The 18,061-nt window shown below is 40.2% G+C and overlaps 1 protein-coding gene across 1 annotated transcript in view; it reads left to right on the forward strand.

Annotated features, from left to right (window-relative positions):
- The first annotated feature begins 3,710 nt into the window (after positions 1 to 3,710).
- The window catches only part of DPY19L1 (dpy-19 like C-mannosyltransferase 1), a 56,701-nt gene continuing 42,350 nt past the window's right edge, over positions 3,711 to 18,061 (forward strand). The window contains exons 1-5 of the mRNA XM_060781624.2: positions 3,711 to 4,077; positions 10,177 to 10,245; positions 12,281 to 12,305; positions 14,742 to 14,829; positions 17,486 to 17,623. Coding sequence (XP_060637607.2) covers positions 3,726 to 4,077; positions 10,177 to 10,245; positions 12,281 to 12,305; positions 14,742 to 14,829; positions 17,486 to 17,623 — 672 coding nt within the window. The 5' untranslated portion in view covers positions 3,711 to 3,725. The remainder of the gene's footprint in view (positions 4,078 to 10,176; positions 10,246 to 12,280; positions 12,306 to 14,741; positions 14,830 to 17,485; positions 17,624 to 18,061) is intronic.

The raw sequence follows: 18,061 nt of genomic DNA on the forward strand, positions 1-18,061 counted from the left end.
CATATACATTTTCTGATGCACAAAATTATTAAAAACAGTCTAAACTTATCTAAACAGTCTAAACTTATCTATCTAAACTTATCTTCAGGCTATGTGTATAAGATGTATATGAAGCAAAAAATAATGTTATATTTAGGCTTGGGTCCTATTGCCAAGATATCTCATAATGTCACATACAAATGCAGGTATTCAAAAATCCAATAAACGACAATAAGTGAAAATCCAAAACACGTCTTTTGGATAAGGGATACGCAATTGATACCCAAGAAGTTTGGGGCCCCGTGATCTTATGCCACACATATGTGCACCATAGGATATTATAAGGACTACAGAGCAGACTCTGCTGTACAAAAGGAGCTGTATATCACATACAACCGGGATACATTTCCTAGGATCCCTTTGACTTTGTTGTTCATTCATTCAGTCATTTCCGACTTTTCGTGACTTCATGGACCAGTCCACGCCACAGCTCTGTCGGTCGTCACCACCCCCAGCTCCTTCAAGGTCAATCCAGTTAGTTCAAGGATACCATCCATCCATCTTGCTCTTAGTTGGCCCCTCTTCCTTTTTCCTTCCATTTCCCCCAGCATAATTGTCTTCTCTAAGCTTTCCTTTCTTCTCATGATGCGGCCAAAGTACTTCAACTTTGCCACTACTATCCTTCCCTCCAATGAGCAGTCGGGCTTTATTTCTTGAAGTATGGATGGGTTGAGTCTTCTCGCTGTCCAAGGCACTCTCAGAACTTTCCTCCAGCACCACAGTTCAAAAGCATCTATCTTTCTTCGCTCAGCCTTCTCTATGGTCCAGCTCTCACATCCGTAGGTGACTACGGGGAATATGATTGCTTTGACTATGTGGATCTTTGTTGCCAGTGTGATGTCTCTACTCTTCAGTATTTTATCAAGATTGGTCACTGCTCTCCTCCCAAGAAGTAAGCTTCTCCTGATTTCCTGGCTGCAGTCTGCGTCTGCAGTAATCTTTGCACCTAGAAATACAAAGTCTGTCACTGCCTCCACGTTTTCTCCCTCTATTTCCCTTTGACTACACAAGGACAAAAATGTGTCTTTCAAACTGAACAGCTTCATGGTGTTATGGCTATGACCTTTAATTAACTGTGTAGTAACATAACAGCAAGACTAGATAGTTGATTACGTGGCTAGTGGTAAGACTGAATATTCAATTTGGTGGATTGCTTGCATACTTAAACTCACAATCAGAACACTTATGCTATTTTCTCTAACTCTTAATTTCCTTGGTCTGGATGATGTAAGGATTTCTGTTTCCATTTGCGATTATATTTACTTGTAATACATAAATATAAATGAGTATCAAAATTCCAGATCAATTAATGGAGATAAGAAGTAATTTTATGTGCATGCTTTAGATTTTGAAGCAGCATATTCCAGGATGTCATTCATTCCATGTTTTTAAGTTCCTCTGTGACAATGAATCCTTCAGTCTTATTACTGTGCAGCAGAATGCACCTTTGCAGAAGCATATAAGAAGCTCAGCCTGTCATTAAACATTGACAAAACCTTTTCCAGCAGTCACCAGCCAATCCCTCTTCAATGGCAGAAATACAGCTTAATGGTGTAACATTTGAAAATGTTGACCTTTTCCGCTACCTTGGCAGCCACCTCTCCACAAAAGTCAACACTGACATTGAAATTCAACACCGCCTGAGCTCTGTGAGTGCAGCATTTTTCCGAATGAAGCCGAGAGTGTTTGAGAACCAAGACCGGGACATCAAGCTATTGTCTTCCCAACCCTACAGACGTCACATGCAACTCCTGGAATAATTCCATCAGCGCTGCCTCTGAAAAATCCTGCAAATCTCTTGGGAAGACAAGCAGACAAATGTTAGCATGCTGGAAGAAGCAAAGACCACCAGCATTGAAGCGATGGTCCTCCACCATCAACTCCGCTGGACTGGCCACATTGTCTCCCAAAGCAGTTGCTCTACTCCGAACTCAAGAACGGAAAACGGAATGTTGGAGGACAGGAAAAGAGATTTAACGATAGGCTCAAAGCCAACCTTATAAACTCTGGCATAGACACTGAGAACTGGGAAGCCCTGGCCTTTGAGCGCCCCAGTTGGAGGTCAGCGGTGACCAGCAGTGCTCAGAATTTGAAGAGGCACGAATGGAGGGCAAAAGAGAGAAATGTGCCAAGAGGAAGGCACATCAAGCCAACCTCTACCAGGACCGCCTTCCACCTCGAAACCAATGCCTTCCCTGCAGGAGAAGATGCAGATCAAGAATACGGCTCCACAGTCACCTACAGACCCACCGCCAGGATACTACACTTGGAGGTCATCATCCTCAGACTACGAGGGATCGCCTAAGTAAGTAAGTAAGTACAAGTGACTCCCCATTGTGTGAATATGTACGAATCTGTTAATATTAAAAGTAGTTTAAAAAAAGAGCTGGCTTATGTCTTAGTTAAATCCACTTGAAAGAAATCCCTTATCACAAAACTCAAGACTGTCAAATCTAGTGCTAGATGCTTACATAGCATAAATGAGTATGTATCTATTGCCTTTCACAGATCTAAATGGATGCAAGGCTAGCTAAGGATAGAGCCTTATTTTAGAAAGCAACCTCAAAAGGCTGCAAAGATCATGTGGTATTCTAAACAATGGATGGCTAGGCAGTTTGTTGATGCTGTTGTTTTTATTTAACACCATTACTGTATAAGAAGCTTTACAAGGGGAAAAACAACAAAGCAGTTCCTTGCCTTGGGCTTACAATCTAATAAAGACATGACACAAAAGGAAAAGGGGTTGACAGCGTGGGGAGGGATACTGCCTCTTCTTTCTGAGGACACAGGAGTGGCAGTGTGCATCCGCTTCTGGGCTTAGCATGAACTCTGCCTGCTTTTCTTCTCCCCTACTGATGTCAGGGTAGTGGCAGCTGGGATGGAGGAAGGGCCTTTTAAAGACAAAACTGTGGTTGTTTTTTTGTAGCATTCTTAACAGGACAGAGAAAACTGAATTCCTTCAGAACCCAGGTGGAAATAACTGAGATTGCTGAAGCATGCAAGGAAAAGCAAATTGGGTCCAATTTCAGGACCTTTCTACACTGCCAAATGAAATCCTGATTATATGCTTTGAACTGGTTTATATGGCAGTGTAAACACAGATAATCCAGTTCAAAGCTGATAATGTGGATTATCTGATTTGATAATTTGAATTATATAGCAGTGTCGAAGGGGTCTTGGTGACTCAAAAGTGAATGAATAAATGTACTTCTACATTTGTAGGTTTGCCTTTTAAGCATTTGATCATTCACTGATTTGATTTAAATGTTCTCTCTAGGATCCCTACCACACAAGCTGAAGTCCCTCAACCCCCCCCCCCCCCCCCCCGCTACATGCCTGACAACAATAGGTTATGATCTTAACAGGTCATAATCCTCCAATAGTTCTCCAGTGGGCATGCAGCCTGCCTCCTCTTGCCCACTTTCTCCTGACTAATTGAGAGGCGGGACTAGGGAGGGGAGAAATCGGAGAAGCCCCCTTCCTTGATGATAGGCGGGCGCGAAGCCGGAAGGAATGCAAGGGGCAGCGGTGTTTTTTTTCTCCAGCACGCGCGCATTCAAGCTGAGCGAGCCGAGTCGCGCGCCGCCCGCTCCCCCCTCCCTTCCCGCGACCGTTAACTGCCTCGCGCGCCCCACTAGCCAGTTGGTCCCTGAGGGGTAGGTCCTTCGAAGACCTAGCCGAGGAAGATGGTCCGCACCCGGCGCAGCCGAGGCAGAGGCGCGGCCGAGGCGCCCTCCTCCTCGCCTCCGCCCCCTTCCCAGGGCGGCGCTCCGCTTTCCCCGCCCCTTTCACCTCAGGAAGAGCAGCGGCCGGGCCTGGGCGCCGAGGGAGAGCCCCAGCGCAGCCTCGCCGGCCGCTTCTCCGCCGCCACCGTCTCCTTGGTCCGCGGGCTGCAGCAGTCGCTGGGGAGGCAGCTCCCCGGCGGGGCCTCGGCCATGGCGAGGGGCGGCGGCGGGAGAAAGGCGGCCAAGCACGACGCCCAGAGGCAGGAGAAGCATCCCTGCGTCTCGGCCTGGGGGCCCCGCGCGTGGCTTCTTGGTAAGAGGAAAAGGGGGGGGGGAGGAGAGGGAGTGCGTGCTCACGCCTACGCTGCTCTCCTCCTGCTGAGGAGGGTGAGCTCGCGCCCAGGTCCCTGCAACTTCCTCCCATTGAACTACTTAATTAATTTCATTGATTTGTATCTTCCTTCCTCTCTCCATACTGAGACTCAAAGTGGCTCACAATCCCAAACATTACAACTTCAAATATACAACAACAGCAACATTTTATTATGGTCCAAAGACCCTTAAAAATATAAACATCTATATAAATAAACATGTAATGTTCATTTGTGGAATTAACAGAACTCAAAAACCACTGGACGAATTGACACCAAATTTGGACACAAGACACCTAGCAACCCAATGTATGTCCTTCACTCAAAAAATTGAATTTGCCATTTGGGAGTTGTTGTTGTTCATTCGTTCAGTCGTCTCTGACTCTTCGTGACCTCATAGACCAGCCCACGCCAGAGCTCCCTGTCGGCCGTCACCACCCCCAGCTCCTTCAAGGTCAGTCCAGTCACTTCAAGGATGCCATCCATCCATCTTGTCCTTGGTCGGCCCCTCTTCCTTTTGCCTTCCACTTTCCCCAGCATAATTGTCTTCTCTAGGCTTTGCTGTCTCCTCATGATGTGGCCAAAGTACTTCAACTTTGTCTCTAGTATCCTTCCCTCCAATGAGCAGTCGGGCTTTATTTCCTGGAGGATGGACTGGTTGGATCTTCTCGCAGTCCAAGGCACTCTCAGCACTTTCCTCCAGCACCACAGTTCAAAAGCATCGATCTTCCTTCGCTCAGCCTTCCCTAAAGTCCAGCTCTCACATCCGTAGATTACTACAGGGAATACCATGGCTTTGACTAGGCGGATCTTTGTTGCCAGTGTGATGTCTCTACTCTTTACTATTTTATCGAAACTGGACATTGCTCTCCTCCCAAGAAGTAAGGGTCTTCTGATTTCCTGGCCACAGTCTGCATCTGCAGGAATCTTTGTGCCTAGAAATACAAAGTCTGTCACGGCCTCCACGTTTTCTCCCTCTATTTCCCAGTTGTCAATCATTCTTGTTGCCATAATCTTGGTTTTTTTTATGTTTAGCTGCAACCCAGCTTTTGTGCTTTCTTCTTTCACCTTGATTAGAAGGCTCCTCAGCTCCTCCTCATCTTATCTTATATCTATATAAAAATGCTCTGTGCATAATGAGTACCTTAACAACAAAAGAACCAATGAACGAAATCACACCAAATTTGGCAACAAAACGTTTCACTACACAAGGAGTGACCATCACTCAAAAATTATGATTTTGTCATTTGGGAGTTGTAGTTGCTGGGATTTATAGTTCACCTACAATCAAAGAGCATCCTGAACTCCATCGACGATGGAATTGAACCAAACTTGGCACATAGAACTCCCATGAACAACAGAAAATACTTGAAGGGTTTGGTGGGCATTGACCTTCAGTCTGAGAGTTGTAGTTCACCTACATCCAGAGAGCACAAACAATGATGGATCTGGACCAAACTTGGCACAAGCACTCAATGCGCCCAAATATGATCACAGATGGCGTTTGGGGCAAATAGACCTTGACATTTGGGAGTTGTAGTCACTGGGATGGAGTTGGAGTCACCAGTCCATCCTCCAGGAAATAAAGCCCGACTGCTCATTGGAGGGAAGGATACTAGAGACAAAGTTGAAGTACTTTGGCCACATCATGAGGAGACAGCAAAGCCTGGAGAAGACAATTATGCTGGGGAAGGTGGAAGGTAAAAGGAAGAGGGGCCGACCAAAGGCAAGATGGATGGATGGCATCCTTGAAGTGACTGGACTGACCTTGAAGGAGCTGGGGGTGGTGATGGCCGACAGGGAGCTCTGGCGTGGGCTGGTCCATGAGGTCACGAAGAGTTGGAGACGACTGAATGAATGAACAGCAACATATATAAATGCTCTGTGCATAATGAGTACCTTAAAAACAAAAGAACCAATGAACGAAATCACACCAAATTTGGCAACAAAACGTCTCACAACACAAGGAGTGACCATCACTCAAAAATTATGTTTTTGTCATTTGGGAGTTGTAGTTTATGGGATTTATAGTTCACCTACAATCAAAGAGCATTCTGAACTCCATCAACGATGGAATTGAACCAAACTTGGCACATTGAACTCCCATGAACAACAGAAAATACTTGAAAGGTTTGGTGGGCATTGACCTTGAGTTTGGGAGTTGTAGTTCACCTACATCCAGAGAGCACTGTGGACTCAAACAATGATGGATCTGGACCAAACTTGGCACAAGCACTCAATGCGCCCAAATATGATCACAGATGGCGTTTGGGGAAAATAGACCTTAACATTTGGGAGTTGTAGTCACTGGGATTCACAGTTTACCTACAATCAAAGAGCATTCTGAACCCCACGAACAACAGAATCGCGACAAACTTCCCACACAGAACCCCAATGACCAACAGAAAATACTTAAGGCCATCCAATCAAACTCCCTTCATCCGGGCAGAAAAATGTAATCAAAGTCCTCCTGACAAAGAGCCATTCAGCCATAGATAGATAGAGATATAGATAGATAGATATGATTCACACATACACAAATATGGTATCATAGATTTGAAAGGGACCCCTAAAGAAGGACAATTATATGTCGCATGTTCCCAGGTAAGCAAACCAGACAATCTCCACATCAACACTGACATAGGAACAACAAGGAATCTGTTTACCCACAAGCATAAAGGAATTACATATATTAGAAGCCATTATTTTATTGGTTCTTTTTGTTTTGTCAGATCACCAGACTGGGCCACAGCAATGTGTGGCAGGGGATGGCTAGTATCTATATAAAAATGGGCATTGACCTTGAGTTTGGGAGTTGTAGTTCATCTACATCCAGACAGCACTGTGGACTCAAAACAATGAAGGGCCTGGACCAAACTTGGCACAAATACTCCATATTGTTAACTGGCGCTCCTTACAGGGAGAGGTCAACCCTCCTGTTTAAGGAGCTCCATTGGCTGCCGTTCATTTACCGGTCCCAATTCAAGGCGCTGGTGCTTATCTACAAAGCCCTAAACGGTTTGGGACCCATCTACCTGCGTGACCACATTTCTGTATACGAACCCACATGATCTCTTCGATCTTCCGGAGAGGCCCTGCCTGCGATCCCACCTGCATCGCAAGCACAATTGGTGGGGACAAGGGACGGCCTTCTCTGGAATTCACTCCCCAAGAATATCAGGCATGCCCCGATGCTGGTAGTCTTTAGGAGGAGTTTGAAAACGTGGCTGTTCCAGTGTGCCTTCCCAGAATAGGAAAGCCCAAAGCACTTTGTCCCAAATGTACTTTACTAGAAATCTAGGATTGTCTGCATGCCCTATCTTATCCAAAATACCTATCCATTTCACCCAGTCATGCCCAGTTTTTAATTTTTTAAATTATTATTATTATTATTATTAAACTTTATTTGTACCCCACTAGCATCTCCCAAAGGATTCGATGCGACAACTGGCCCTGACACTGATTTTAAATTGCGTCGTGCTGTTTAAGGTCTATAGTTTGATTTATTTATTGGTTTATTGTTGTTGTGTTGTTTATTGATGTATTGGGTCTCAGCCTCTTGTACGCCGCACCAAGTCCTTCGGGAGATGGTAGCGGGTTATAAATAAAGGATTATTATTATTATTATTATTATTATTATTATTATTATATGCCCAAATTTGAACACAGATGGAGTTTGGGCAAAGTAGACCTTGACATTTGGAAGTTGTCACTGAGATTTATAGTTCACCTACAATCGCAGGTTTGCAAAAGGTCGCAGGTTCGAATCCGGAGAGCGGTGTGAGCTCCTGCTGTTAGCCCCAGCTTCTGCCAACCTAGAAGAAGCTGGGGCTAACAACTTCTGCTAGGTTGAAAACATGCAAATGTGAGTAGATCAATAGATACCGCTCTGGAGGGAAGGTAATGGCACTCTGTGCAGTCATTCTGGCCACATGACTTTGAAGGTGTCTGTGGACAGCGCCACCTCTTCAGCTTAGAAAAGGAGATGAGCACAAACTCCCAGAGTCGGACACGACTGGCCTTCATCTCTGGGGAAAACCTTTACCTTTATTGTATCACTATACTGCAATATTGTTAGTAGTCTTACACGTAACATATAATAATAATAATAATATATTATTATTATTATTATTATTATTATTATTATTATTATATTGTATTCCATAGGGCCCCCCTGGTGACGCAGCAGTTGGTGGGGATGAGAGAGATATGGAAATAGGGCCTTCTCTGTGATCCTCCCCCCCCCCCCCCCGCAAAAAAAACCTCTCTCTCCAGGGAGATTAGATTAGCTCCCACCCTGTCTACTTTCCGTAAAGACCTAAAAACCTGGATATTCCAATGTGGTTTTGATTAATCCAGTTCAGTAGATGATTTGGCCCCTCCAGCCATACCTTAATACTTGGCTCTTGCACTTTATCATTATCCCTCCCCTTTCAGTTGTATTGCACTGATTGATTTGGCCTCACTAGCCCTAATTTGGCCACTGGCCCTTGTATCTTACTATCAGTCCGTCCTGGCAGTTGTACTGCGCAAGCCCTTGCCTCACCCTTAGTTCTGAACATGTCCACAAGTTGGCTACTGTTGTTGATTTTTGATGGTTTATGTTTTTAGGATGTTTTATATGTATTTTATTATGTTATATTCTAACTCTGTTGACCGGGCTTGATCCCCATGTAAGCCGTCACTAGTCCCTTCGGGGAGATAGTGGCGGGATACAAAAATAAAGTTATTATTATATTAAACCACTGAGCTGCTTAACTTGCTGACTGAAAGATCGATGGTTTGAATCTGGGGGACCGGGTGAGCTTCCGCTGTTAGCCCCAGATTCTGTCAACCTGGCAGTTCGAAAACCTGCAAGTCTGAGTAGATAAATAGGTACTGTTCCAGCGGGAAGGTAACGGCAATCCATGCAGTCCTGCAGGTCACATGACTTTGGAGGTGTCTATAGACAACATTGGCTCTTCAGCTTAGAAATGGAGATGAGCAACACCCCCCAGACTCGGACACAACTAGACTTAATGTCAGGGGAAACCTTTACTACTCACAAAGAGTAGAGAAAGCTGCGGCCCTGACTCTCCTTTGATGGATTGCATCTACACTGACCAAACTGCATTAGATAGGCCCATTCCACACAGCTGAATGAAATCCCACATCTGCTTTGAACTGCAGATCTTGGTCCAAGAAACTGTGTTTTTTCCCCCACGCATGTTGACAGTTCATTTCCACTATTCTTTCCCTTCCTGGCCCATGCCCTCCAACGAATTGGCTACCTATGCAGCAAGGACCTTCACCTCCTTATGATATCCTGAAGGCTATGTCTTGTAGTATCATTGGTTCTCACATTGACCAAAAGGAAGGGGTAATAGGCCATTGAATGCTATGTTGAATGGTCTAGTGTTCTCAGGGGGTATGCTATACTACTGTATTTCTTCAATTGTAAGACGCCATCAATTATAAAATGCACCCTAATTTCAGAACTACCAAAAATACATAAGATACACCTGCAATATGAAGACACATCCCATTTTTAGAGATGTTTATATAAGAAAAAATGTATCTTATAATGGAAGAAATACAGTATATTTGGTTGCAAATTTATGTGCAGCGTGCATACTACAGTGATATATACTCAGGTGTAAACATGAATAAGATTGTTCTCCACATGTTAGTATTGTATAGAGCTTTACATATTTTAAGTTATAAAACTAGGTAATGATACTATATACCTTTGAATCAGATTTTCGTTTATGCATTTAACCACAATATTTATTTATTTTTGCACTGAATTAAATGAAATGGCATTCATGATAATAGAATTTAAATTGTGCATGCTGTAATTCAACATTGTTATGTGATGGCATTAGAAAGTCCTGGATTAACTGTATATAATCAAGAAGCATTTGCAAGTACTTTGTGACTATAGTTACTGTTATTCTTTCTGAATAAAGTTTTCAAGCATATTTTAGATTATAACTTTGAAGCTTTGTAAAACAAATTGAGCAATAAAAGTCTAATAAAGTTACCTTTTAAAATTAAAACAGGCATTCTGAAGGAAATGGCAGTACTTGTTGCAAGAGCAGATAGCAAGATATGGATTACGCTTATAATGGGTGAGAAGATATATCTATTTAAACTTCTGCTTGTTTAACAGGGCTCGCCTACACATGCTTACTTAGAAGTAAGTCTTTCTCAGTTAGACTTCTTAACAGATTGATGCATATACAATTATAATTCAAGCTTTGGTTATTGTGCTGTTGATTGCGCAAAGAAGACTGCTTGGGGGCATAATGTAAAGTAAATATATGAGTTCTTATAACCAGCTATAAAACTAATATTAACACTGCTTGAGCTTCATAAATAAATTTTCAGATCATAAACTTTACATGATTATTAATTATTAAAATGTCATTAAAATGATACAATTGCTTTTTATATTCCTCGATAGCAACATAAGTTCTGTACATTGATATAATCAATCTTAAATAGAATTTTTAGTGAAGCATTTATATTAGGGTTGGCTTGGAATAAAAGTAACATTTCTAGGTAGTTTCAAAGCTGCTGCTTGCCTCAAATTTTTAGACACATGGAGGCCAATGCTTCATATGCTTTCCTCATTTGTATTGCAGGAGTCTTTCCAAACAGTAGCATTTAAATAAGGCATATGTGTATTTTTTTCTGTTGATTTTGTGCATGGGTGATTCTATCTCTCTTGCTCATGCTATACAGCAGAGGTTGCATTAATAGCATACAGCAAGGATAGAAATTTTGTGGTCTTCCATTTATTTTGGGACTGTGTTTCACCATAATCTATGTTGGCAGTTTAGTAGCATTTGGAGGGCCATATAATTCCTGTTATGTCTTTGAAAGATGTCAACTTAAGTCTAGTTATTGGTTCCAGCTAGAGCAGATTTATTTAACCAATAAAACTTACTGTATATTCTTGTGTATAAGTCAACCTCATCTGTATTAGTCAAGGGCAAGTTTTAAATTATGGATTTTGAGAAAACACATGGATAAGTTAAGAATCTTTCTTCGGAAAAGGAAAGTGCCATCAAAACCTCATGGGTCAGTTGCCCCTGGCTGCCACTCCCATTTTTCTATCCAAAAAAAGCCTTTCATCACCACTCTATTCAAAGAAGGAATGCTTCCTTTTTATTATAAAAATTAAGGTATAGTACAAACTCTTACTAAAAAACAACCATCCCTTCTCTAAGTAAGGTGGGGGAAAGTGGGAGCTTAGTCCATCCTGGGAAAACCTAAAAGCAGCATCGATTTCCTCTACTTTGATGGCACTCCTTCTAAATAATAATAATAAAACTTTATTTGTATTCTGCCCTATCTCCCCAAGGGGACTCAGGGCGGATTCCAACTTAACAACGGCAAATATTCAGTGCCTTCATAAAACAAATACTGACATGAAATCCCATAGAAACCCCTCATAAGATAATAACATTAAAACCTCACATCAAATTAAGGAAGCCACTGCTGCCATTTCCCCACCCAGGTTTCAAAACGGCCTGAAGCAGTGTCACTGTGAAGATTAGAAAAGGTTGATATTTCTTTTAGGTTCTCCCAGGACTGACTAAGCTTTTGCCTTTTGCTGTTTACTCAAGAGAGGAAGATGGTTCCTTTTTGAAATAAGAGTTAAGGTGTATTATCTCCACTCTCATTTGTATATAAGCTTTTTGGGTCAAAATTTTAATTAAAATTTCCAGACTTATATATTTAGTATATACAATACATATGTATTGATTTACCATATGCCCATGGATTCACTGAATCTACTCTTGTTGGAAGTAGCAACTGAATTTAGACCATCCTGTATTTGCAACACATTTCAGTGTTAGTATTATGCATGTTCCACATTTATGGTGTAGTACACAGGAACTAACTTGAGTACAGTATATAAAAATCACCTTTTTTGTAGTACCCTCATACTACTATTTGAGGAGCTAATATGTGAATCATTGGACTTAGGTATCAGGGACAATTTCAGTCATGAGAAAGTTTCGTATAGTATAGTCAGAATAGTAGTCATGGTTATTAGGGGTATCTTGTTTATGAAGCCTTTGTGAAGTGGCCATGGATTTTTAAAAGCTAATTGAAAAACTGATTGAATATGTATATCTTTTATTTTTGAAACAGCTGCTGTTGCAGGAATCTTTCACTGGTAAGTTTATTTCTAGTAGAGAGCCATACAGGCAACTTTGTCTACAGTTGTTATCTTCCTGTGATGTATTTATTTCTTAAAATATTTATAGCTTGCCCTATACTATTACATATGGAGCCCCCGTTGGCACAATGGGTTAAAGCGCTGAGCTACTAAAGCTGCTGATTGAAAGGTCGCAGGTTCGAATCCGGGGAGCGGCATGAACTCCTACTGTTAGCCCCCAGCTTCTGCCAAACTAGCAGTTTGAAAACATGCACATGTGAGTAGGTCAATAGATACTGCTCTGGTGGGAAGGTAACAGGGCTCCATGCAGTCATGCCAACAACATGACCTTGGAGGTGTCTACGGACAACGCCAGCTCTTTGGCTTAGAAATGGAGATGAGCACCAACCTCCAGAGTTAGATGTGACTGGACTAATGTCAGGGGAAACCTTTACCTTTACCTATACCATTATATCTTAGACAGTACACAAGTACTGTAAAATCAATTAAAACTATTAAGTTTGTTGTATAATATAATACATATAATTTATACTTAATAATTTAATAATTTTAAAACTGCTCAAAATTTTTAAATGGTTACATTGCCATATTTCAACTTTAACAGAAATGGAACCAACATTGGTGACCATTTGACATTCTATGTTAAAACTCTTCCATGTCCATCCACACTGTATTGTTCCTGCTGATTATGGTTTCTGTTTATCATCTTTGGTACCTGTGGTGCTTTGAGGGTACTATTGTGTTCATGTGGTGCTTTTTGTCATGGTCTTGGGCCCGTTCAACAAACTGTTTTGATTTATAACCCAGAGGAGTGCTGGCAGCTATACATAAAGGGAATAACACATAGGGGAAGGCAGCCATACATAATGAGAAACAATTCCTAAGATAGTGAAGCCCCAACTTTATGGCTTTGAATATCATTACCAGCATCTTGAATGTATTGACAGTGTAGCTCCTTTAAGACCAGTGCTACATGGTTTCTATTACAGTGCTCAGAACAATAACAACACTGCTAAGCTTAGACTTTAGTGAGGCAAGAACAACTTCTTTACTCTTGAGAGCCATGTGAATTAATTGCAGGACAAGGCATAATCTCCCATCTCTTATGTGTTTTTCCTCCACACACTAATATATGTGAAGACAGAGAGCCTTACCCTTTCATCATTAGGCTAGATGGGCAAATGAATGGATGCCAGTGGTTGGCCAGATGCATGAGTTCAATGGCAGTAGCATTGTCTATATGTAGACAGAGAAACAGACAGTCCTGCCCTACACATGGACATGTGTAAGCACATTCATCCTCGTCCCCCATCTTAGCATACAGAGCTGAAGGTATTTAACCATCTTCTTTACTGAACGTATTTTGATATTTTCGTGCCCTCCCTTTTTATGGACAACTGCTGACAAGTTGTTTCCAGTACTAGACAACTGGTCAGTGGGATAGGCAAGTTAAACATGTAGCTGGGGAAGGAAACAGGGCCACAGAAACATTGTGTGAAAGTTGTGTTCTGGAGAACAGTTGGTGTGTTTTTACTCTACTTCCTCTCTGGTTTGTGGTCAAGTATATACAGAAATATGCAAACTTTCAGCCTCTTCAACTCATTTTTACTTTTAATTTTACTGTATCAGCTGTTTCCAAAGCCCAGGGAATTGGGTCATTTTCTGACAGGTTGCTAAGGACTAAGTCTTTTTCAACTGCTCAACTTACATCCTCAGTGGGTTTTAGGGCTGTGATATAGAAGTGCAAGGCCTGCACTTCCATGCACATCAGCTTGAATCTGTAGCATAAGATTTATGGACCAAGCAAACTGTTGTGAGATTTGTATCTTTCTTTTTGGTTGATGTCTTGTACCATAATTGTAATGCAGATTAGATCAGATGAGGAAACGTTTTTATGTGTGAATTCTGTATTTGGAAAAATTCTTTTCACATTTCTCCTCATTCTGATTTCATGGCTCATCCTGCAGTGTGCAAGATGGAAGTCCTACATTTTAATTCTCTCTTATGTTAAGTCCTCTGCTTTTCAGGCAGATGTGAAGTGGAAGACTTCCAGTTCTTAAAATGAACACTGACAGTTCAAGTGCGGACATTGTAAGATTCAGCAAATGAACAAGTAGACTGACAGGGATTGTAGCAAGTGCTTCATGCCTTCCTTGGCAGCTCTCTGCAATTCTGTGCTGGCTTAGAAACCCACTGATTTTTTAAAATGTTAAAACATGTCATCTCTTCAGCAACCCATTTATACAAATAACCTCTTCTACAACCTTCACTGAAACCCAGTGTGTTTCTTCTTCTTCTTCTTTTAAGCTGATCTTAAAAGTGCTTGACAGTAACTTTTGCTGACTTAATTGCCGGTCTGTTACAATTAATTATTGAGTTAAATTAATTTTCAGATTTATTTCTGTTTTTTTCTTCTTTTGTTTGTTTATATAGGTACCACATAACAACTCTCTTTGAGAATGACCGCCGCTTTTCTCATCTTTCAACTTTGGAAAGAGAAATGGCCTTTCGAACTGAAATGGTTAGAGCTTGTATACATTTGTTAGTTATTACTTGTTTGTTTGTTTTTTTTTGTCTCACTGTGGCATAGTGAGCCATACTCATGAATATCTGTTCTACCGTAATCATATATGTATAATCATATATTTAAAAAATAATATATTTATTAAACCCAAACACACACCACACAAAAACATGTTTAAACAATATAAAATGTATATATGGACAAATACTACATAAACCCATACTACATAAAAACAATAACATAACAACAAACGTTAAAGAACTCTGCTTCCAATCCCCAGGTGAAGATATTAGTATTTATTTGCTTCCAAAACCTACTTCCTCTATTACAAATTATATGTATTTTATTATTTGTCAAGCTACATAAAATATGCAAATATCTACTTAACATATTATTATTCAAACAGCATAATTTATAATCTGGTCTAGTTTTCTCTCAAATATTTCACAGCTAGTTGTCACTCTTGCTATTTCAGCTAAATTATACATCTTTAAAAACCAATCTTTTGTTGGCACAATCGCATTAAACTTTCCATTTTTGTGCATACAGAATTCTTGCTGCTGTAATTATATACCCATTTATTCTTCCACATTCCTTTTCATGTTGATCATCTAATAGTCCAAACAGGTTAATTTCTGTTTTCATCTGTAACTTTATATTAAGACTTTTTTTCAATTGCGTAATGTATTCGCAACCAAAATCTCTAGGTTCCCAGGTCTGCCACATATGGAAAAATATACCCGTCTGACCTTTCCACAGTTGTGTCTCAAAATCTGTATTGATACCAGTGAATATTACGGTGTATTGATGTTTTTAAAATTCCTCCATTGTTCTCATCTTAAATTGTCCATTTTCTATCACCAACATTTAAGGGCTTATTATCCATATATCTTGAAGCCTGATTTTTCTTTTTCAATAATGCTTCAAGTGGTGATATCTAGAAAGGCAATCTAGGTCTTAATCTCATTTTATATTTGTTCCATATACTTAAGAAATGATACATTTGCTTTAACTTTATCATACCCTAAAACAATGTTAATTACATCTTAAATCAAGCCCTTCTAATTACAGCATCCTTGGACCATGATTTTGGATGATGTGATTTTAATAATGAGTTTTAAATTGTTTTGTTTAATGTTTTTGGTTTTAATGTAATTGTTTATTTTATTGTATATTTGTTTATGGCATTGAATTGCTGCCTATTTTGTAAGGTCACTCTGAGTCCCCTTCAGGGTGAGAAGGGTGGGATATAAATGAAGTAAATAAATATATTAATAATCCTCCCTCCCCTACCATTAATTCAATGTTTCATCCAAACCAAAACACAAGTTGTTAAATCTATCCAATTTGAGGACTGTCAGTCCCAGACTTTTTATTGTATGATGTCTTGCAGTATCTTGAATCTTGCTCCAGGTTTCTTACTTTATTAAACAAATTTGGAAATGTCTTTTTGCCGTTGTTTAAATGGCATCTCATTTGTCTATATCAGTATGGTGTGAAATAAAAATAAGATTTTAAGCAATGCAGTCTCCTTTATCACTGAAATATTTTCCATTTTTATCACTGAAATTCATGTTACAACTGAGTGAAAGTTGTAATGTACTGCCAACTATTTAGATCTTGTTTAATTTGTTTTTCTTGTAGTTATTTTCAAACACCTTAGAATTTTGATTTGTTATTGTAATCCTCAGATACTTTATTTTCTTCTCATTTGGAAAAAAACCCCACCATTTTCCTTTAAGGGCTTCCGGTCATCTTTCTACAACAGTAAGAATTGATAAGGAGAGTGGCTGTACTTACTGCTTTGAATGCACTGATCACTAATGTATATAAGAGGGATCACCTTGGGTCTTGAGTACCAGATCCAGGGAATGTAAAAGTAGTAGTTGAATGAAAGGAGCCCAAGAGTTGGAACTACAGGGTCACCCTAAAGAGGATAATAATTGTCAGATACTGTCATGGCAGGATGTTATTTTAGAATGCCATTCAGTTATCTGTAACTAACTGGAGGATATCTAAATAGTTGAAGGTAGACTCATTTTGTGTGTATTCCTTTTTAGAGGAATGATAGAAGAAGCTGAATAGCCACTGTAGGATATGGTCTGCCTCATAATAAAAGTCATAAAAATTACTTTTATTTGAGTTTTATTTATATTCTATGGCTACCAAAAGGAATAGGTCTTCAAAATGTGTTCTTGTTTGGGAGTCAGTTTAGCTCAGTTTCTTCCTTTCTTGTCTTGTGTCCCCTGGTTTTTACTTCTTTTTAGTTTGATGATAAAAGTTAATTGAAAAGAGGGCCCAAAGAATCATCTTGTCAGTAATGTCACATCGTATTGTCCCTGCCTCTGTCTAGTTAGAGATGGCCATAATCCAAACTGCGTAAGCTTCCTTTTGCAGCAACAAAGTGTGGACTTTCAAGGCATCTATCTAATGTTCCATTCTTTGATAGTGTATCAAAGAATGGAACATTAGATAAACATCTTGCAGGTCACTGGCAAATGATTTTGAAATGACTGTTACCTTTCAGCATAGTGCAGAAGTATTGCAAGCCAGTTAAGAACTTTCAGCTGCCATATCATGCAGTGAACAAGGTTTCGTTGTGGGGTTCTGTTTCATTGGTTATTAATTTAACTTAAATGTATACTCTCTTTAGGGTCTTTATTATTCATATTTCAAGACCATTGTTGAAGCACCATCATTTTTTAGTGGAGTCTGGATGATTATGAATGACAAACTAACTGAATATCCCCTTGTAATCAACACACTGAAAAGGTTTCACCTCTATCCAGAGGTAAGTAATTTCTTACACACTGCTTTGAAATTTTGTGACAAAATTCATTGTGTTAATTAATAGTATGCATGCCATTTAAATCATAGTACTTTGTGCAATTAGCACAATTTCTGAAGAGGACATTGAAAACAATAGGGTTTCCAATGGTATATGTTAAGATCAATGATGGAATACTTGTGCCCTAGATGTTGACCTAGCCAATGTATTTGGTAGTTGGCATGGGTAGTGATAATGGATGGTGGCAGTGATGTACCTATGGTATCGTGTGGACAAAACAGTCTGAATAGGGAAGAGGAGCAATCCAGACACAGTTGGGCTTTCTCTGTGTGCCAGCTGGCCAAACAGGAGTTCAAAGTCCAAAGTTCCTTTACTTTTAAACCATCTATCCCTCTGTTATTCTTCAGCATGGAAAGACTGGTAGCAAACACACCACAACAC

Source organism: Anolis sagrei, chromosome 6, assembly GCF_037176765.1.
Source record: "Anolis sagrei isolate rAnoSag1 chromosome 6, rAnoSag1.mat, whole genome shotgun sequence".
In the NCBI taxonomy this organism is placed as follows: Eukaryota; Metazoa; Chordata; class Lepidosauria; order Squamata; family Dactyloidae; genus Anolis; species Anolis sagrei.